The sequence below is a fragment of the Neoarius graeffei genome, chromosome 15, assembly GCF_027579695.1.
Source record: "Neoarius graeffei isolate fNeoGra1 chromosome 15, fNeoGra1.pri, whole genome shotgun sequence".
Lineage (NCBI taxonomy): Eukaryota > Metazoa > Chordata > Actinopteri > Siluriformes > Ariidae > Neoarius > Neoarius graeffei.
The window spans coordinates 45553725-45578844 of NC_083583.1; the positions used below are offsets into that span (position 1 = coordinate 45553725).

Consider the following 25120-nt stretch of genomic DNA (forward strand, 5'->3'; position numbering starts at 1 on the left):
AAAGGCCCTCGCCGGCCCCGGGGCTCGAACCCAGGACCTTCTTGCTGTGAGGCGACAGCGCTAACCACTACACCACCGTGCCGCCCGTCATTAATAATATGTCATAAAATGTTATAAGATTTATTCAAACTGGTATCAGTGACTGGCCTATTCATATGATTATAGTAGATAATGCAGGTTCTTAATACTTTCAAGTGCTATAAGTTATAACAATAAAAATAGTGGAAACAAATTACTCTAAGCTCTTCTTGTTATTTGCTAGCTGTCATAGCAACATAATTCATCTTGTGACTATGAGAGAAGACAGACTGCTGCTTTCTGAGAGCTCTAATTAACTTGTTTACACTGTCTGTCCGCTTTGGACAGAGCCACTTGCTTGGGACCAAATTACACCAATGTTAGTTTGGAGTTTATTTCCGCAAAGAACTATGCCAAAGTCAATTACTGGAACACTCAGCATTCAGAATCCAGTATCTCTCAGTTTCCACTGTTCTCAGTTCTTCCAGACTTTTCATCCACCAGTGAAAGAGCTACATGTGTCCTCACCTTCGCTATACATCCTCTTTCTCATCATGACAGTTTCCCTCATCCTTAAGTGCCTCTCCACCACTGGAAGCCTCCTCTACATGAGCCAGCATGTCGGCCATGAGAGCCTCCTCCAGACGCTTCCTCACGTTGTACACCAGCTCCTCCTGTTTCCTAAACCAGGAAACAACACAAAACATACAATTCATACAAGGTAATTATTACATAATAAAGATACACAAAGGGGTCCACATCATAATCATTATCAAATCATATGAAAAATTAGGCATTGGTTCAATTTCTAAGGGCATTAAAATCATTTTTTTTTTAAATCATATGACAGCAAAAAGGTCCTTTTGAAACTGAACTGTTAAAACTATTATAAATACCCATCTCTTATTTACACACCCTTGCCATCAAGCAGCTCTCCAATATGAAAGGGTAGCACTATCACCTCACAGCAAGAAGGTTCTGGGTTCAAATCTTGCAGCTGGATGGAGCCTTTCTGTGTAGAGTTTGCATGTTCTCCCCGTGCTTGCACTGGTTTCCTCTCACAGTCCAAAGACATGTGGATTAGGTCAATTGTCTACTCTAGGTGTGAATGGTTATTCGTCTCTGTGTTAGCCACGCAACAGATTGGCAACCCAACCAGGGTGTACCCCGCAGGACTGTATCACTCATTATTTAGAAACCGATATCTGATTACAGACACCATATTAATGCCTGGTGTAAAGGAAGACAAAAAGCCACCATATCTGCAGCAACTGCTAGACAGTGTGAAGCTCACCTGATGTCCTCATCTGTAACAATGAAAGCCTTGCACAGCGGCTGGGCTGTATTCAGCCACACTCCAGGGTTCTTCTCCACAGCTGCTGACAGCTGGCCTGTGATGGGAGCAGAGCTGGTGTGCAGGGCACTAGCAATCGCAGACAGCAAGGTCTTATCTGTGCACCCAGGACCTACTCCTGCAGGAGAGCAAAGCCACCTCACTGTAGTCGTGCTGGTATTGCATCAGGTAATAAATGTTAAAATCATAGTTTCATAAATGTGTTTAAATCACTTTTGATATGTGTCGAGACTGTCATACCCTGTAGACCTTTAGGTAGATCCATGGTTTTCACTAGTTCCTCAGCAATGTCATAAGCATTAAGACCGCTCAGTTTCTTCTCCCAAAACAACTGCAGGAAGAAAAAAAATCAGGCCATTTCTAATAATGATTAGATACAGATTAGAAACACACTTACTGCTGAAAGTCAGCTCCAGAATTATTGCTACAATTCACAAAACTTCATATATAGAAGAAATATCACATGCATAATAAATGAATCATATTGTAATGCTTTAAAAAAGAAATTTTACATCTACATCTAAGTCTACAACCTTATATTTATACAACGCAAGAAATATTAAAAGGTTCCTGGAAATCTTTTTTTTTATGAATTACAATTTGCTTTTATTTTACATCTTCTTCATGTGTACAGTACGTCATTTCAGTCTTAAAAATGTATTCCTTCTTTTAGTCTTCAGTTAGAAGGTCACTCTATTAGAAGAGTGAGGAATGTAAATCTAAGCGATTAAGGGATTAAGACATCTATATAAAAATGGTTTTGTTGGAAAAATAAAGTCAGCATTTTGTCCTATTTTTAAGTAAAAAAATTTTTTTAAGTTTTTGTATAATGATTCTTTTATTTTAACAGAAACTTGGAAAGAGGCGGCACGGTGGTGTAGTGGTTAGCGCTGTCGCCTCACAGCAAGAAGGTCCGGGTTCGAGCCCCGTAGCCGGCAAGGGCCTTTCTGTGTGGAGTTTGCATGTTCTCCCTGTGTCCGTGTGGGTTTCCTCCGGGTGCTCCGGTTTCCCCCACAGTCCAAAGACATGCAGGTTAGGTTAACTGGTGACTCTAAATTGAGCGTAGGTGTGAATGTGAGTGTGAATGGTTGTCTGTGTCTATGTGTCAGCCCTGTGATGACCTGGCGACTTGTCCAGGATGTACCCCACCTTTCGCCCGTAGTCAGCTGGGATAGGCTCCAGCTTGCCTGCGACCCTGTAGAACAGGATAAAGCAGCTACAGATAATGAGATGAGAAACTTGGAAACAAACAATTATTTATGTCCATCCTGATACAGGATGCCAATACTTCCAGAATTGGTCACAGAATATATGAGCAAAACATTCTGTTCTCTCTAACAAAACATATTTAGATTGTTGTTTTATATTTAGTCATACAGGTTTGTACCTGTCTTGGCTGGTCTACAGCTTTCTGTGGATCTGTTTTCACTTTGTTGCTCGGATGGTTGGTGACTTTCGTGACGGGCTGTTTGAAGATAGAGGCGGTCTGTCGCACTGGGAGAGATGTGTTCAGGTCTGGTTTTCCCTATAGCACACACAACACTGGATAAAACTCACAACAGCTATGAACGTTTCATATTCACATACCACAGACTTGCTCTGGATGGACACACTGGCTTTATATACGTGTCAGTTTGAAATGGTTAGACAATATTGTGTATAAACAGTAGGATAACCAAATTAATTATTAAAGGAGACAAATTAAAGAATTTTGCTGTCAGAGTCATTTTGCTGGCATTATTTGGATCCACTTAGCCCCTTAGAGGAAAGAGTCACTGCAAATCAATACAAAGTTATTCTGTCGAATCATTACTATCATATAATCATCTGACATTTTTATCCTGAAGGAAGTGGTATCGTCCAAGATGACTCCACCCCCATCCACAGAGCACATGGGCTCGCTGAATGGTTTGATGAGAATGAAATCATATGCTATGGCCTTAGCAGTCATCGGACCTCAACCAAGTTAAACACTTGTGGGAGATTTTGGAGTGATGTTAAACAGACATATCACCACCATTATGAAAACACCAGTTTAGACAAAACAATTCACCTCCAGTCATTTTTTTAGAAGTTGGGAGAAAAATGGAGAGCTCAGAGCAAACCCATGGCACTGTGACACCTCTATATAATCAGTGGTCATGAACTTAGATGTAATTTCTAATATTTGTTTATCATCAAACTTATTATTATTATTATTATTATTATTATTATTATTAACAGATGAGAAGAACAGAGGTCATACAGTGGTGCTTGAAAGTTTGTGAACCCTTTAGAATTTTCAATATTTCTGCATAAATATGACCTTAAACATCATCAGATTTTCACACAAGTCCTAAAAGTAGATAAAGAGAACCCAGTTAAACAAATGAGACAAAAATATTATACTTGGTCATTTATTTATTGAGGAAAATGATCCAATATTACATATCTGTGAGTGGCAAAAGTATGTGAACCTCTAGGATTAGCAGTTAATTTGAAGGTGAAATTAGAGTCAGGTGTTTTCAATCAATAGGATGACAATCAGGTGTGAGTGGGCACCCTGTTTTATTTAAAGAACAGGGATCTATCAAAGCCTGATCTTCACAACACATGTTTGTGGAAGTGTATCATGGCACGAACAAAGGAGATTTCTGAGGACCTCAGAAAAAGCGTTGTTGATGTTCATCAGGCTGGAAAAGGTTACAAAACCATCTCTAAAGAGTTTGGACTCCACCAATTCACAGTCAGACAGATTGTGTACAAATGGAGGAAATTCAAGACCATTGTTACCCTCCCCAGGAGTGGTCGACCAACAAAGATCACTCCAAGAGCAAGGCGTGTAATAGTCGGCAAGGTCACAAAGGACCCCAGGGTAACTTCTAAGCAACTGAAGGCCTCTCTCACATTGGCTAATGTTCATGAGTCCACCATCAGGAGAACACTGAACAACAATGGTGTGCATGGCAGGGCTGCAAGGAAAAAGCCATTACTCTCCAAAAAGAACATTGCTGCTTATCTGCAGTTTGCTAAAGATCATGTGGACAAGCCAGAAGGCTATTGGAAAAATGTTTTGTGGACGGATGAGACCAAAATAGAATTTTGGGTTTAAATGAGAAGCGTTATGTTTGGAGAAAGGAAAACACTGCATTCCAGCATAAGAACCTTATCCCATCTGTGAAACATGGTGGTGGTAGTATCATGGTTTGGGCCTGTTTTGCTGCATCTGGGCCAGGACGGCTTGCCATCATTGATGGAACAATGAATTCTGAATTATACCAGCGAATTCTAAAGGAAAATGTCAGGACATCTGTCCATGAACTGAATCTCAAGAGAAGGTGGGTCATGCAGCAAGACAACGACCCTAAGCACACAAGTCGTTCTACCAAAGAATGGTTAAAGAAGAATAAAGTTAATGTTTTGGAATGGCCAAGTCAAAGTCCTGACCTTAATCTAATTGAAATATTGTGGAAGGACCTGAAGCGAGCAGTTCATGTGAGGAAACCCACCAACATCCCAGAGTTGAAGCTGTTCTGTACGGAGGAATGGGCTAAAATTCCTCCAAGCCGGTGTGCAGGACTGATCAACAGTTACCGGAAACGTTTAGTTGCAGTTATTGCTGCACAAGGGGGTCACACCAGATACTGAAAGCAAAGGTTCACATAGTTTTGCCACTCACAGATATGTAATATTGGATCATCTCATCTCATCTCATTATCTCTAGCCGCTTTATCCTTCTACAGGGTCGCAGGCAAGCTGGAGCCTATCCCAGCTGACTACGGGCGAAAGGCGGGGTACACCCTGGACAAGTCGCCAGGTCATCACAGGGCTGACACATAGACACAGACAACCATTCACACTCACATTCACACCTATGGTCAATTTTAGAGTCACCAGTTAACCTAACCTGCATGTCTTTGGACTGTGGGGGAAACCGGAGCACCCGGAGGAAACCCACGCGGACACGGGGAGAACATGCAAACTCCACACAGAAAGGCCCTCGCCGGCCCCGGGGCTCGAACCCAGGACCTTCTTGCTGTGAGGCGACAGCGCTAACCACTACACCACCGTGCCGCCCCATATTGGATCATTTTCCTCAATAAATAAGTGACCAAGTATAATATTTTTTGTCTCAATTGTTTAACTGTATTTGACAATTAAACAAATTTGTTAACATTTGTCTCTTTATCTACTTTTAGGACTTGTGTGAAAATCTGATGATGTTTTAGGTTATATTTATGCAGAAATATAGAAAATTCTAAAGGGTTCACAAACTTTCAAGCACCACTGTATGTAACCATGGAACTTGTAAGTGTTCAGAAGCAGATTATATATTCAGGGATTATCTGCCCTCACCTTTGTCTGACTGTTAGTGTCGTAGCGAAGTCGTTGTCTGTTTTTGTTCAGTTTACTCATGAGCATCTTCCCTGTGCGGAAATCGAATGAGCTGAGGTCCATGGAGTTGCCAAGGTAACGCACCAGCTGAGGCTTGCTGCGGAACTTCTTACCAGCAGGACTGACAGGAAAAATAGGACAAATCTTATGCAAATCATTTCAATCAACAGATGCACAATATAAAAAAACAAAAACATTGTGATTAAGGTTTTGGCACAAAGACAGATATAGATGAAAATGCATGGGGTTATTTTTCAGATCACTAACAAATGGAAAAGCAAATCGTGGCATGCAGTGATCACAGCCTAGTTAGTTAAGCCAAACTGTCAGCAGTTTTACACCAGACCCAAAGTAACACACATCCACTGACTAATGTTATGAATGATTTCCGCAATGCACTGATACTGTTTTTAAGGGTTGATACTAATACTGTATCAGTTACTGTGTTCATATAACTTGACTAGGATTTTTCCTGTCCAACAGATTGTTTAGAAATGTTTTGAACTTGCATTAAAAAATGTCAGCATTAGACATTTAAATACAAGCTCTTACTATCTTGATGCTTGTTATGTAATCATCTCTCATATGTAAAAAAAAAAAAAATCTCCCTTGAAATGTGTTTCCAAGTCAATCCTACATTGTTACGTAAGGTTTGATAATATGGTATACTCGTAGAAACAAAAATATACTTGTATCAACCCAATACTGATAAAGTATTGGGAACAGGGAAAATTTCCCTGTTACTGATAAAGTAACAGGGAAAGTTATCGGTGCATATTATGACATGTATGTGACATGGCCTATATGACAACTCATTTGTCTCTTCTAAACATACTGAATACACTGAATATATGAATATACTGAGTGTTCCATACAGGTGATACTTCATCCATCATGGAAATATGGAAAATTGTTCGAGTTTTTTACATGAAGTATACATCAAGGTAGGCAAGCTAAGGCTTTCCATCTGTCTTTCCGCACAAGCTGTCTATCATGCAAGTATGAGCACTCACATTGTCTTGGGATTTTTTTCCATGCAGCTGTCAGACGGCAGGACTCCATCTAAACACACCACCATCTTACATAATGCCGAGCTCTGTTGGTGCAGTGTGTGTGGGTGTGTGTTGGGGGGTTGATTATATCTGGATGGGGACAAAATGTCCCCATAAGGTCAAAACTGTCAGATATTCCTACCTACAAAGAAAACTGCTTTTCTTTCCTTTCACAAACCTGCAGTTCTCATTTTAAAATAATAGAGCTAAATAATTTCCTATTTAAGTTGGATATAGGTGTAGCATTAATCAGCATAATTAATACTTGTGTCTTCAAAGATAAATGTATGTGTGTGTGTGTGTGTGTGTGTGTGTGTGTGTGTGTGTGTGCGTGCGTGCATGCCCTTCACTTCCTTTTTGGTTGGATGCAAACACAGTATGAAGTTGCATTAATAGTGAGTATGACTGTTCACATGAGGATGTCATGCCCAGTGTTCTCAAGCTTACGAGACGTGCAGAATGAAATGGGGATATAATAATAATAATAATAATAATAATAATAATAGCCTACCACAAACTAAACAACCGACCCGCCTCTCTCCTGTGCTCTTCCTCCTCCTCCTCACCTCTGCTAAAAAAAGAAACAAGTCGCGTCTATTTTGGGTCACCGGCCGCATTCTGCTTTTTTACATGGTCCAGAAGAGATGAAATTGTGTTTATACTCTGTTTTATGCAATTTAACTGAAACAAGATGAACTTTTGAGTCATAAGATGAAAGACATTCTGTTCACTTTGTTCCTCCACATTTTCCTTTTCCAGTTTCCAGGTCTAGTGTGGCATTATGTTAGTCTTTCAATAGGAACCATATTTGAGGCATATGCGGTACAGTTATCAATGTTTTTTCATTTATACGTCTCACCAAAATGTTTATTAGTCTGTGTCCAGATTTGTATGACTCACGTTAGCAACTCTTTATAGCCTGGGCATAATACATAGATATACTGAAGAACTCTACACAAACACACTGAATAACTGTACGCAAATGTACTGAAGAACTTTACAAAAACACTGAAGAACTTTACATGAACACTGAAGAACTGTACACAAACATACTGAAGAACTGTATGTAAACATAATGAAGAACTATATTCAAACATACTGAATAACTGTACACAAACATAGTGAAATGTACACAAAGTGAAGAACTGTACACAAACATACAGAAGAACTGTATGAACATAATGAAGTAGTATAACTAAACATACTGAAGAACTATACATAAATATCCTGAATACCTGTACACAAACATACTGAAGAACTGCAAGTAAACATGCTAAAGAACTATATACAAACATACTGAAAAAGTGTAAACAAATATACTGAATATAAACATACTGAATAACTGTACACAAACATATTGAGGAACTGCAAGCAGACATACTGAAGAACTATACATAAACATATTGAAAAAGTGTAAACAAACATACTGAAGAACTATACATAAACATATTGAAAAAGTATAAACAAACATACTGAAGAACTATACACAAAAATATTGAAAAAGTGTAAACAAATATACTTAAGAACTGTACGTAAACATACTGAATAACTGTACACAAACATATTGAAGAACTGCAAGTAAACATACTGAAGAGCTATACATAAACATACTGAAAAAGTGTAAGCAAACATACTGAATAACTATACATAAACATACTGAAAAAGTGTAAACAAACATACTGAAGAACTGTAAATAAACATACTGAATAACTATACACAAACATATTGAAAAAGTGTAAACAAATATACTGAATAACTATGTAAACATACTGATTAACTGTACACAAACATATTGAAAAACCACAAGTAAACATACTGAAGAACTATACACAAACATACTGAAAAAGTGTAAACAAACATACTGAAGAACTGTACACTAACATACTGAAGAACTGTTAGGGTTCCCAGTGGTTTAGCTCCCTGGTGATTTAGCCCCCAGTGTATTAGCCACATCTTCAAGTGTTTTAATTATGGTTCAAATAGCTTTATTCAATTCAGATGATCTTCAAAAGATCAGCAAAAGACAAAATATAACAAGTAGGAGAACTGAAACTTATGTTTTTGTGATTTGCTATGAAATATGAGTGGTTTCAATTCTGTTGTTTACATGCATGTCGATTTCATGTCAAAGTTAATACTGTCAGCAAAAAAATCTTGAAGTGAAGCACTTCAGTTTGGGTTTTCATTGTCGTCTGGAGAAAGGATTATTGCTTGTTTTTGTTTAAGATCTGATATGTGACACAACTGAACATACTAAAGACAAGAGGAATTCAAAATTGCTCCAAATTATTACCGGCAATTATTCACATCAAAGCGTACTAAAGATGAGAATTCAACTTCGCTGCGAATCAATATATGAAATATATACAATTTCTGATCCTTAACTCTAAAACGGATAAATTACTGTTATCGGTGTCTTAGAAGGCAAAATTATGATCAAACTTAGTTCAATTCAATGATGGGGCTAAAACACCTAAAGATGGGGCTAATACACTGGGGGCTAAACCAACAGGGGACTAAACCACCGTAATTCACTGTAAGTTAACATACTGGAGAACTGCACACAAACGTACTGAAGAACAATGCAAAAACATATTAAAGAAATGTACACAAACATACTGAAGAACTGTATGTAAACATAAAGAACTGTATACAAATGTACTGAAGAACTGTACACTAATATACTGAAGAACTGTACACAAATGTGCAGAAGAACTGTACACTAACATACTGAAGAACTGTATGTAAACATAATGAACTGTATCCAAACGTACTGAAAAACTGTACACTAACATACTGAAGAAATGTACACTAACATACTGAAGAACTGTAAACACACATACTGAAGAACTGTAACAAAAACATACTGAAGAACTGTAAGTAAACATAATGAACTGTATCCAAACGTACTGAAAAACTGTACACTAACATACTGAAGAAATGTACACTAACATACTGAAGAACTGTAAACACACATACTGAAGAACTGCACACAAACGTACTGAAGAACAATGCGCAAACATATTAAAGAAATGTACACAAACATACTGAAGAACTGTAAGTAAACATAATGAACTGTATACAAATGTACTGAAGAACTGTACACTAATATACTGAAGAACTGTACACAAATGTGCAGAAGAACTGTACACACACACTGAAGAACTGTACACTAACATACTGAAGAACTGTAAACACACATACTGAAGAACTGTACACTAACATACTGAAGAACTATAAACACACATACTGAAGAACTGTACACAGACATACTGAAGAACTGTATGTAAACATAATGAACTGTATCCAAACGTACTGAAAAACTGTACACTAACATACTGAAGAACTGTACATACACATACTGAAGAATTGTACATTAACATATTGAAGAACTGTATGTAAACCTAATGAGCTGTATACAAACGTACTGAAGAACAATGCACAAACATATTAAAGAAATGTACACAAACATACTGAAGAACTGTACACAAACATACTGAAGAACTGTATGTAAACATAATGAACTGTATACAAATGTACTGAAGAACTGTACACTAATATACTGAAGAACTGTACACAAATGTGCAGAAGAACTGTACACTAACATACTGAAGAACTGTAAACACACATACTGAAGAACTATACACAAACATACTGAAAAACTGTATGTAAACATAATGAACTGTATCCAAACGTACTGAAAAACTGTACACTAACATACTGAAGAACTGTACACACACATACTGAAGAACTGTACACTAACATACTGAAGAACTGTATGTAAACATAATGAACTGTATCCAAAGTACTGAAGAACTGCACACTAATATACTGACTAACTATATTCAGAGAGTTTGTTCCAGTAACCTAATCAATATAAAATTAGATCATACTGACTGTACAGCCGCAGCCAGCACCTTTGATCTAAAGGCGGGGCTATTAAATATTAGATCTCTTACATCTAAAGCGCTAATGGTTAATGAACTCATTACTGATCAGGAGTTTAATGTACTTTGTTTAACTGAAACATGGATTAAGCCAAATGAACATATAGCATTAAATGAAGCGAGTCCTCCTGGATACAGTTATATACACCAGTCTCATCTAACTGGGAGAGGAGGAGGTGTTGCGGTTATTTATAATGATTATCTTGGTGTAACACACAAACCTAGTTATAAATTTAATACATTTGAAGTTCTTCATACTCAGATAATGGATGTAGCCATGAAAAATAGGTCTACCCATTTAATTCCGTTACTTATTAACAGGCCCCCGGGGCCATATTCTGAGTTTCTTTCTGAATTTGCAGATTTTATCTCAGATCTGGTTATTTCCTTAGACAAAGCTTTAGTTGTCGGAGATTTTAATATTCACTTCGATAACCCAGAAGACCCTTTGAAAACAGCGTTTGTGTCCATTTTAGATTCAGTAGGGATTAATCAGAATGTCATAAGGCCGACCCATAATGGTGGTCACACCCTCGATCTAATACTAACATTCAGGTTAAACGTAGAAAATATAGTCATACTTCCACAGGCTGAAGTTATCTCAGATCATTATCTCATCTCATTCAAAATCTCATCTCATCTCATCTCATTATCTCTAGCCGCTTTATCCTTCTACAGGGTCGCAGGCAAGCTGGAGCCTATCCCAGCTGACTACGGGCGAAAGGCGGGGTACACCCTGGACAAGTCGCCAGGTCATCACAGGGCTGACACAGACAACCATTCACACTCACATTCACACCTACGGTCAATTTAGAGTCACCGGTTAACCTAACCTGCATGTCTTTGGACTGTGGGGGAAACCGGAGCACCCGGAGGAAACCCACGCGGACACGGGGAGAACATGCAAACTCCACACAGAAAGGCCCTCGCCGGCCCCGGGGCTCGAACCCAGGACCTTCTTGCTGTGAGGCGACAGCGCTAACCACTACACCACCGTGCCGCCCCCTCATTCAAAATATGTCTGAATAATAATATATGCACCTCACCACACTACTGTATTAAACATACATTCACGTCAACTACTGCACAGAGCTTTATAAATGATCTCCCAGAGTTATCAACTTTGATTGGGTCACTGTCAGCCCCTGCAGAACTTGATCAGGCAACTGAATGCTTAGAGTCAGCGTTCCGCCATACTTTAGATAATGTAGCTCCTCTTAAATAGAAAATGGTCAGAGACAAAAAATTAGCACCCTGGTATAATGATGACACTCGCACTTTAAAACAGACCACTCGAAAATTGGAACGTAAATGGCGTCAAACAAAATTGGTAGTGTTCAAATTAGCGTGGAAGGAGAGCTTCCTGAAGTATAGAAAAGCTCTTAGTGCTGCGAGATCAACATATCTCTCCTCCCTAATAGAAGATAACAAAAATAATCCTAGATTCCTATTTAATACTGTAGCAAAATTAACCAGGAATAAGTCCACTATAGACACATGCACACCTGTAGTATGTAGTAGCAACGACTTCATGAATTTTTTTAATAACAAAATTGAGAATATCCGACAAAAAATTTAAACTACTAATTTAAGGTCAGACAATGTAAGTGACCCTGTAGTTAACAATATAACTGTATCAGATCAGCAATTAGAATGTTTTACTCCCCTTAGAAAAATTTAATTACTTTCATTAATCTCGGCATCAAAAGCCTCAATTTGTGTACTAGATCCCTTACCTACACGTCTATTCAAACAGATAATACCTGAAGTAATTGAAAATTATAAATTCTTCTCTTACGATTGGCTATGTACCCAAATCCTTTAAACTAGCAGTTATCAAACCCTTGATTAAAAAACCTGACCTTGATCCCTGTCAGCTGTCCAATTATAGGCCAATATCAAACCTCCCCTGAATCTCCAAGATCCTTGAAAAAGCTGTGGCACAGCAGTTATGCTTATATTTACATAGGAATAACAGCCATGAAATGTATCAGTCAGGATTTAGACCTCATCATAGCACAGAGACAGCTCTGGTTAAAGTAGTAAATGACCTACTGTTGGCGTCTGATCAGGGCTGTGTCTCGCTGCTTGTGTTGCTTGACCTTAGTGCAGTATTTGATACCAGTGATCATTCCATTCTTCTGAATAGACTAGAAAATGTTGTGGGAGTTAAGGGAACAGCCCTCTCCTGGCTCAGCTCTTATTTAACTGATCGCTATCAGTATGCTGATATAAATGGTGATTTTTCTAGACATACTGAAGTAAAGTTTGGTGTTCCACAAGGTTCTGTCTTGGGTCCACTGCTTTTTTCTCTATATATGTTACCTCTGGGTGATATTATTCGTAAACATTGTATTAGTTTCCACTGTTATGCTGATGACACACAGTTGTATGTTTCTGCAAAACCTGATGAGAGACACCAGCTTAACAGAATTGAGGAATGTGTTAAGGACATTAGACACTGGATGCTTATTAACTTCCTTCTGTTTAACTCTGACAAGACTGAAGTACTTGTACTAGGACCACATACAGCTAGAAGTAAGTTTTCTGATTACACAGTAACTCTGGATGGCCTTTCTGTTTCTTCACGTGCAGCAGTAAAAGACCTCGGAGTGATTATTGACCCCAGTCTTTCATTTGAAACTCACATTGATAACATTACCCGGATAGCTTCCTTTCATCTCAGAAATATTGCTAAGATAAGAAATGTAATGTCACTACATGACGTGGAAAAACTAGTTCATGCTTTCGTTACCTCCAGGTTGGATTATTGTAACGCCTTACTGTCTGGATGTTCCAATAAGTGCATAAACAAGCTCCAGTTAGTTCAAAATGCAGCAGCAAGAGTCCTTACTAGAACTAGAAAATATAACCACATCACCCCTGTCTTATCCACACTGCATTGGCTCCCAATCAAATTTCGTATTGATTATAAAATACTACTATTGACCTTTAAAGCACTGAATGGTCTCGCACCACAGTACCTGAGTGAACTTCTGGTCCTCTATGACCCGCCACGCCTACTTAGATCAAAAAGTGCAGGCTATCTGCTGGTACCTCATATAGTGAAGGCTACATCAGGGGGCAGAGGCTTTTCTTACAAAGCCCCATAGTTATGGAACAGCCTTCCAAGTAATGTTCGGGAATCAGACACAGTCTCAGCGTTTAAGTCTAGGCTGAAAATATATCTGTTTAGTCAAGCCTTGTGTTTATGGTGTTTATGAGGTAAAGGTGTAGATCTGGAGGGTCCTCAGACATAGAGTGTTTTGGTAAATTGGGATGTATGGATGTGGTCAGTCCCCCACTCGCTTGCTCACTCGAGTTTGTTGATGGTGTAGTGGCTGCTGCTTTATGTCCCGGGGCGCCCTCATGCCTGTGTTACCTTCTGGCTCTCCCCTTTTAGTTATGCTGTCATAGTTAGTTTTGCCGGAGTCCCTGCTTGTACTCAGTGCAATATGTATACTGTTCCTACTTATTCAGGTGACATTGGGCATACCTAACAACCTGTGTTTTCTCTCCCTCCCCCCCCCAAAAAAAAATCTGTCCCTCTGAGTTACATGTCAATCCTGAGATCGAGGACGCTGACCTCTTCTGCTCCTCAGACCTGCCTGATCCATCCTGGTGCCCTGTGTCTGGTTGGAGTCTCATTGCATCACTCCTGTGGAGGACGGCCCCATGTGGACAGTTGAAAGTCATACCTGGAGAACGCTCTGGACACTTACAGTAATGCTTTTATGGCTGAGGATGATGGTTGACTTGTTAACTTTAGGACTGCAGTTGTCATGAACAGTTTTGCACTCAAGTTTCCATCAATGAAGAGTTTATAACATCAATGAAACTGACTTCATGGTAAAACTGTTAATGTTATACTCATATTGTCTGTTGTTGCCTAAATGAGGAAGGATTCCCGTTTGAGTCTGGTTCCTCTCGAGGTTTCTTCCTCATGTCGTCTGAGGGAGTTTTTCCTTACCACCGTTGCGACAGGCTTGCTCATTGGGGATAGATTAGGGATAAAATTAGCTTATATTTTAAGTCATTCAAATTCTGTAAAGCTGCTTTGCAACAATGTTTATTGTTAAAAGCGCTATACAAAGAAACTTGACTTGACTTGAATTTACTTAACTCTACAGGAAGTTGCAGAAGAACGGTACACTAACATACTGAAGAAGTGTAAACACATACTGAAGAACTGTACACAAACATACTGAAGAACTGTAAACACATACAGAAGAACTGTACACTAACATACTGATGAACTGTAAGCACACATATTGAAGAACTGTACACTAACATACTGAAGAACTGTAAGCACACATACTGAAGAACTGTACACTAACATACTGAAGAACTGTAAACACACATACTGAAGAACTGAACACTAACATACTGATGAACTGTAAACACACATACTGAAGAACTGTACACTAACATACTGAAGAACGGTAAACACACATACTGAAGAACTGTACACTAACATACTGAAGAACTTTAAACACACGTACTGAAGAACTGTACACTAACATAATGAAAAACTGTAAACACACATACTGAAGAACTGTAAACACACATACTGAAGAACTGTACACTAACATACTGAAGAACTGTAAACACACATACTGAAGAACTGGAAACACACATACTGAAGAACTGTACACTAACATACTGAAGAACTGGAAACACACATACTGAAGAACTGTAAACACATACTGAATAACTGTACACAAACATACTGAAGAACTGTAAACACATACTGAAGAACTGTACACTAACATACTGAAGAACTGTACACTAACATACTGAAGAACTGTAAACACACATACTGAGGAACTGTAAACACACATACTGAAGAACTGTACACAAACATACTGAAGAATTGTAAACACACATACTGAAGAACTGGAAACACACATACTGAAGAACTGTACACTAACATACTGAAGAACTGTAAACACACATACTGAAGAACTGTAAACACACATACTGAAGAACTGTACACTAACATACTGAAGAACTGTAAACATACATACTGATGAACTTTAACACACATACTGAAGAACTGTAAACACACATACCGAAGAACTGTACACTAACATACTGAAGAACTGTAAACACACATACTGAAGAACTGTACACTAACATACTGAAGAACTTTAAACACACATACTGAAGAATTGTACACTAACATACTGAAGAACTGGAAACACACATACTGAAGAACTGTACACTAACATACTGAAGAACTGGAAACACACATACTGAAGAACTGGAAACACACATACTGAAGAACTGTACACTAACATACTGAAGAACTGGAAACACATACTGAAGAACTGTACACTAACATACTGAAGAACTGTAAACACATACTGAAGAACTGTAAACACACATACTGAAGAAGTGTACACTAACATACTGAAGAACTGTACGCTAACATACTGAAGAACTGTACACTAACATACTGAAGAACTTTAAACACACATACTGAAGAACTGTACACTAACATACTGAAGAACTTTAAACACACATACTGAAGAACTGTACACTAACATACTGAAGAACTTTAAACACACATACTGAAGAACTGTACACTAACATACTGAAGAACTGTACACTAACATACTGAATAACTGTAAACACACATACTGAAGAACTGTACACTAACATACTGAAGAACTGTAAACACACATATTGAAGAACTGTAAACACATACTGAATAACTGTAAACACACATACTGAAGAACTGTACACTAACATACTGAAGAACTGGAAACACATACTGAAGAACTGTACACTAACATACTGAAGAACTGTAAACACACATACTGAAGAACTGTAAACACATACTGAAGAAGTGTACACTAACATACTGAAGAACTGTAAACACACATATTGAAGAACTGTACACACACATACTGAAGAACTGTACAAACACATACTGAAGAACTGTACGCTAACACACTGAAGAACTTTAAACACACATACTGAAGAACTGTACAAACACATACTGAAGAACTGTACACTAACACACTGAAGAACTGTAAACACATACTGAAGAACTGTACACTAACATACTGAAGAACTGTAAACACACATACTGAAGAACTATAAACACATACTGAAGAACTGTACACTAACATACTGAAGAACTGTACACTAACATACTGAAGAACTGTAAACACACATACTGAAGAACTGTAAACACATACTGAAGAACTGTACACTAACATACTGAAGAACTGTAAACACACATACTGAAGAACTGTAAACACATACTGAAGAACTGTACACTAACATACTGAAGAACTGGAAACACACATACTGAAGAACTGTAAACACGTACTGAAGAACTGTAAACACACATACTGAAGAACTGTACACTACCATACTGAAGAACTGTAAACACACATACTGAAGAAATGTAAACACATACTGAAGAACTGTAAACACACATACTGAAGAACTGTACACTAACATACTGAACAACTGTAAACACACAAACTGAAGAACTGTAAACACACATACTGAAGAACTGTACACTAACATACTGAAGAACTGCAAACACATACTGAAGAACTGTACACTAACATACTGAAGAACTGTAAACACATACTGAAGAACTGTAAACACACATACTGAAGAACTGTACACTAACATACTGAAGAACTGTAAACACACATACTGAAGAACTATAAACACATACTGAAGAACTGTACACTAACATACTGAAGAACTGGAAACACATACTGAAGAACTGTACACTAACATACTGAAGAACTGTAAACACACATACTGAAGAACTGTAAACACATACTGAAGAACTGTAAACACACATACTGAAGAACTGGAAACACACATACTGAAGAACTGTACACTAACATACTGAAGAACTGTAAACACACATACTGAAGAACTGTAAACACATACTGAAGAACTGTAAACACACATACTGAAGAACTGTACACTACCATACTGAAGAACTGTAAACACACATACTGAAGAACTGTACACTAACACACTGAAGAACTGTACACTAACATACTGAAGAACTGTAAACACACATACTGAAGAACTGTAAACACATACTGAAGAACTGTAAACACACATACTGAAGAACTGTACACTACCATACTGAAGAACTGTAAACACACATACTGAAGAACTGTACACTAATGGCCCTTTTCCACTACCCTTTTTCAGCTCACTTCAGCTCGCTTCAGCTCACTTCAGCCCAACACGGCTCGCGTTTCAACTACCAAAAAACAGCACGACTCAGCTCGCTTCAGCCCTGCTTAGCCCCTAAAACTCGCATGGTTTTGGAGTGGGGATGAAGCGAGCCAAACCGTGCCGAGTGAGGCTGGGGGCGTGAGCAGACACTCCCCTGTGCACTGATTGGTGAGGAGGAGTGTCCTCACATGCCCACACACGCCCCGCGAGCACGCTGGGATCTGTAAACACCGTAAACCCGGAAGGAGAAGAATTACGAATTACGAGAATTATGAAGCCTTATGCGCCTCGCCTCATCTATACGCTCTTGCCAGTATCTGTTCGCGTTGTCGGTGACAACAAGCCACAGCACCAAGACCAGCAACACTAACGACTTAATGTCCTCCATATTTATTGTTTACTATCCGGGTCGTGAGACTACCGCTTAAAAGCTCAGTGATATCACTGTTTGCGCTGCTTAACGACATCACCTGACGTCCACCCACTTTCGCTAACTCCACCCAATGTGTCCACCCACTTCCAGCCAGCACGGTTCAGCGCGGTTGTAGTCGAAATGCAACTCCAACAGCCCCGCTCAGCTCGACTCAGCCCAACTCAGCACGGCACGACTCAGCCCGACTCAGCCGCGTTTGTAGTGGAAAAGCGGCATAACATACTGAACAACTGTAAACACACATACCGAAGAACTGTACACTAACATACTGAAGAACTGTAAACACACATACTGATGAACTGTAAACACACATACTGAAGAACTGTAAACACACATACTGAAGAACTGTACACTAATATACTGAAGAACTGGAAACACACATACTGAAGAACTGTAAACACACATACTGAAGAACTGTACAGTAACATACTGAAGAACTGGAAACACATACTGAAGAACTGTACACTAACATACTGAAGAACTGTACACACACATACTGAAGAACTGTAAACACACATACTGAAGAACTGTACACTAACATACTGAAGAACTGGAAACACACATACTGATGAACTGTAAACACACATACTGAAGAACTGTACACTAACATACTGAAGGACTGTACACTAACATACTGAAGAACTGTAAACACACATACTGAAGAACTGTAAACACATACTGAAGAACTGTAAACACACATACTGAAGAACTGTACACTAACATACTGAAGAACTGTAAACACACATACTGAAGAACTGTACACTAACATACTGAAGAACTGTAAACACACATACTGAAGAACTGTACGCTAACATACTGAAGAACTGTACACACACATACTGAAGAACTGTAAACACACATACTGAAGAACTGTACACTAACATACTGAAGAACTGTAAACACACATACTGAAGAACTGTACACACACATACTGAAGAACTGTAAACACACATACTGAAGAACTGTACACACACATACTGAAGAACTGTACACTAACATACTGAAGAACTGTACACTAACATACTGAAGAACTGTAAACACACATACTGAAGAAATGTACACTAACATACTGAAGAACTGTAAACACACATACTGAAGAACTGTACACTAACATACTGAAGAACTGTAAACACACATACTGAAGAACTGTACACCAACATACTGAAGAACTGTAAACACACATACTGAAGAAATATAAACACATACTGAAGAACTGTACACTAACATACAGAAGAACTGTAAATACACATACTGAAGAACTGTAAACACACATACTGAAGAACTGTACACTGACATACTGAAGAACTGTAAACACACATACTGAAGAACTGTACACTAACCTACTGAAGAACTGTACACTAACATACTGAAGAACTGTAAACACACATACTGAAGAACTGTACACTAACATACTGAAGAACTGTAAACACACATACTGAAGAACTGTACGCTAACATACTGAAGAACTGTACACACACATACTGAAGAACTGTAAACACACATACTGAAGAACTGTACACTAACATACTGAAGAACTGTAAACACACATACTGAAGAACTGTACACACACATACTGAAGAACTGTAAACACACATACTGAAGAACTGTACACACACATACTGAAGAACTGTACACTAACATACTGAAGAACTGTACACTAACATACTGAAGAACTGTAAACACACATACTGAAGAAATGTACACTAACATACTGAAGAACTGTAAACACACATACTGAAGAACTGTACACTAACATACTGAAGAACTGTAAACACACATACTGAAGAACTGTAAACACGCATACTGAAGAACTGTAAACAAACATACTGAAGAACTGTACACTAACATACTGAAGAACTGGAAACACATACTGAAGAACTGTACACTAACATACTGAAGAACTGTACACACACATACTGAAGAACTGTAAACACATACTGAAGAACTGTACACTAACACACTGAAGAACTGTACACTAACATACTGAAGAACTGTAAACACACATACTAAAGAACTGTACACTAACATATTGAAGAACTGTAAACACACATACTAAAGAACTGTACACTAACATACTGAAGAACTGTAAACACACATGCTGAAGAACTGTACACTAACATACTGAAGAACTGTACACTACCATACTGAAGAACTGTAAACACACATACTGAAGAACTGTAAACACACATACTGAAGAACTGTACACTAACATACTGAAGAACTGTAAACACACATACTGATGAACTGTAAACACACATACTGAAGAACTGTAAACACACATACTGAAGAACTGTACACTAACATACTGAAGAACTGCAAACACACATACTGAAGAACTGTACACTAACATACTGAAGAACTGTAAACACACATACTGAAGAACTGTACACTAACATACTGAAGAACTGGAAACACACATACTGAAGAACTGTACACTAACATACTGAAGAACTGTAAACACACATACTGAAGAACTATAAACACATACTGAAGAACTGTACACTAACATAATGAAGAACTGGAAACACATAGTGAAGAACTGTAAACACATACTGAAGAACTGTAAACACACATTCTGAAGAACTGTAAACACACATACTGAAGAACTGTACACTGACATACTGAAGAACTGTAAACACACATACTGAAGAACTGTACACTAACATACTGAAGAACTGGAAACACACATACTGAAGAACTGTACACTAACATACTGAAGAACTGTAAACACACATACTGATGAACTGTAAACACACATACTGAAGAACTGTACACTAACATACTGAAGAACTGGAAACACATAGTGAAGAACTGTAAACACATACTGAAGAACTGTAAACACACATACTGAAGAACTGTACACTACCATACTGAAGAACTGTAAACACACATACTGAAGAACTGTAAACACATACTGAAGAACTGTAAACACACATACTGAAGAACTGTACACTACCATACTGAAGAACTGTAAACACACATACTGAAGAACTGTAAACACACATACTGAAGAACTGCACACTAACATACTGAAGAACTGTACACACACATACTGAAGAACTGTAAACACATACTGAAGAACTGTACACTAACATACTGAAGAACTTTAAACACACACTGATGAACTGTAAACACACATACTGAAGAACTGTAAACAAACATACTGAAGAACTGTACACTAACATACTGAAGAACTGGAAACACATACTGAAGAACTGTACACTAACATACTGAAGAACTGTACACACACATACTGAAGAACTGTAAACACATACTGAAGAACTGTACACTAACACACTGAAGAACTGTACACTAACATACTGAAGAACTGTAAACACACATACTAAAGAACTGTACACTAACATATTGAAGAACTGTAAACACACATACTAAAGAACTGTACACTAACATAGTGAAGAACTGTAAACACACATACTGAAGAACTGTACACTAACATACTGAAGAACTGGAAACACACATACTGATGAACTGTAAACACACATACTGAAGAACTGTAAACACACATACTGAAGAACTGTACACTAACATACTGAAGAACTGGAAACACATACTGAAGAACTGTACACTAACATACTGAAGAACTGTAAACACAAATACTGAAGAACTGTAAACACATACTGAAGAACTGTAAACACACATACTGAAGAACTGTAAACACACATACTGAAGAACTGTACGCTAACATACTGAAGAACTGTAAACACACATACTGAAGAACTGTACACTAACATACTGAAGAACTTTAAACACACATACTGAAGAACTGTACACTAACATACTGAAGAACTGTAAACACACATACTGAAGAACTGTAAACACACATACTGAAGAACTGTACACTAACATTCTGAAGAACTGGAAACACATAGTGAAGAACTGTAAACACATACTGAAGAACTGTAAACACACATACTGAAGAACTGTACACTACCATACTGAAGAACTGTAAACACACATACTGAAGAACTTTAAACACATACTGAAGAACTGTAAACACACATACTGAAGAACTGTACACTACCATACTGAAGAACTGTAAACACACATACTGAAGAACTGTAAACACGCATACTGAAGAACTGTACACTAACATACTGAAGAACTGTAAACACACATACTGAAGAACTGTACACACACATACTGAACAACTGTACACACACATACTGAAGAACTGTACACACACATACTGAACAACTGTACACACACATACTGAAGAACTGTACACTAACATACTGAAGAACTTTAAACACACATACTGAAGAACTGTACACTAACATACTGAAGAACTGTAAACACACATACTGAAGAACTGTAAACACACATACTGAAGAACTGTAAACACACATACTGAAGAACTGTATGCTAACATACTGAAGAACTGTACACTAACATACTGAAGAACTGTACACTAACATACTGAAGAACTGTACACTAACATACTGAAGAACTGGAAACACATACTGAAGAACTGTACACACACATACTGAAGAACTGTACACTAACATACTGAAGAACTGTAAACACACATACTAAAGAACTGTACACTAACATATTGAAGAACTGTAAACACACATTCTAAAGAACTGTACACTAACATACTGAAGAACTGTAAACACACATACTGAAGAACTGTACACTAACATACTGAAGAACTGGAAACACACATACTGATGAACTGTAAACACACATACTGAAGAACTGTAAACACACATACTGAAGAACTGTACACTAACATACTGAAGAACTGTAAACACATACTGAAGAACTGGAAACACATACTGAAGAACTGTACACTAACATACTGAAGAACTGTAAACACACATACTGAAGAACTGTAAACACATACTGAAGAACTGTAAACACACATACTGAAGAACTGTAAACACACATACTGAAGAACTGTACGCTAACATACTGAAGAACTGTACACTAACATACTGAAGAACTGTAAACACACATACTGAAGAACTGTAAACACATACTGAAGAACTATACACTAACATACTGAAGAACTGTAAACACATACTGAAGAACTGTACACACACATACTGAAGAACTGTACACTAACATACTGAACAACTGTACACACACATACTGAAGAACTGTACACTAACATACTGAACAACTGTACACACACATACTGAAGAACTGTACACTAACATACTGAAGAACTTTAAACACACATACTGAAGAACTGTACACTAACATACTGAAGAACTGTAAACACATACTGAAGAACTGTAAACACATACTGAAGAACTGTACACTAACATACTGAAGAACTGTACGCTAACATACTGAAGAACTGTACACTAACATCCTGAAGAACTGTAAACACACATACTGAAGAACTGTAAACACATACTGAAGAACTGTACACTAACATACTGAAGAACTGTAAACACATACTGAAGAACTGTACACACACATACTGAACAACTGTACACACACATACTGAAGAACTGTACACTAACATACTGAAGAACTTTAAACACACATACTGAAGAACTGTACACTAACATACTGAAGAACTGTAAACACACATACTGAAGAACTGTACACTAACATACTGAAGAACTGTAAACACATACTGAAGAACTGTAAACACACATACTGAAGAAGTGTACACTAACATACTGAAGAACTGTACGCTAACATACTGAAGAACTGTACACTAACATACTGAAGAACTTTAAACACACATACTGAAGAACTGTACACTAACATACTGAAGAACTTTAAACACACATACTGAAGAACTGTACACTAACATACTGAAGAACTGTACACTAACATACTGAATAACTGTAAACACACATACTGAAGAACTGTACACTAACATACTGAAGAACTTTAAACACACATACTGAAGAACTGTACACTAGCATACTGAAGAACTTTAAACACACATACTGAAGAACTGTACACTAACATACTGAAGAACTTTAAACACACATACTGAAGAACTGTACACTAACATACTGAAGAACTGTACACTAACATACTGAATAACTGTAAACACACATACTGAAGAACTGTACACTAACATACTGAAGAACTTTAAACACACATACTGAAGAACTGTACACTAACATACTGAAGAACTGTAAACACACATACTGAAGAACTGTACACTAACATACTGAAGAACTGGAAACACACATACTGAAGAACTGTAAACACACATACTGAAGAACTGTAAACACACATACTGAAGAACTGTAAACACACATACTGAAGAACTGTACACTAACATACTGAAGAACTGTACACTAACATCCTGAAGAACTGTACACTAACATACTGAAGAACTGTACACACACATACTGAAGAACTGTACGCTAACATACTGAAGAACTGTACACTAACATACTGAAGAACTGGAAACACATACTGAAGAACTGTAAACACACATACTGAAGAACTGTACACTAACATACTGAAGAACTGTAAACACACATACTAAAGAACTGTACACTAACATATTGAAGAACTGTAAACACACATTCTAAAGAACTGTACACTAACATACTGAAGAACTGTAAACACACATACTGAAGAACTGTACACTAACATACTGAAGAACTGGAAACACACATACTGATGAACTATAAACACACATACTGAAGAACTGTAAACACACATACTGAAGAACTGTACACTAACATACTGAAGAACTGGAAACACATACTGAAGA

General features: G+C 37.8%; 1 protein-coding gene across 3 annotated transcripts in view; it reads right to left on the reverse strand.

Moving 5' to 3' along the window:
- mbd3b (methyl-CpG binding domain protein 3b) overlaps positions 1 to 25120 on the reverse strand; it is a 45967-nt gene that overhangs the window by 3009 nt on the left and 17838 nt on the right. The window contains exons 2-8 of one of the 3 annotated variants that reach the window (XM_060941453.1): positions 7310 to 7369; positions 6760 to 6888; positions 5708 to 5867; positions 2760 to 2897; positions 1613 to 1703; positions 1313 to 1490; positions 547 to 699 (exon numbers count right to left, since the gene is read on the reverse strand). In XM_060941453.1, coding sequence (XP_060797436.1) covers positions 552 to 699; positions 1313 to 1490; positions 1613 to 1703; positions 2760 to 2897; positions 5708 to 5867; positions 6760 to 6824 — 780 coding nt within the window. In that variant the 5' untranslated portion in view covers positions 6825 to 6888; positions 7310 to 7369 and the 3' untranslated portion in view covers positions 547 to 551. The remainder of the gene's footprint in view (positions 1 to 546; positions 700 to 1312; positions 1491 to 1612; positions 1704 to 2759; positions 2898 to 5707; positions 5868 to 6759; positions 6889 to 7309; positions 7370 to 25120) is intronic. The other 2 variants (XM_060941452.1, XM_060941454.1) reach the window with 2 other exon arrangements.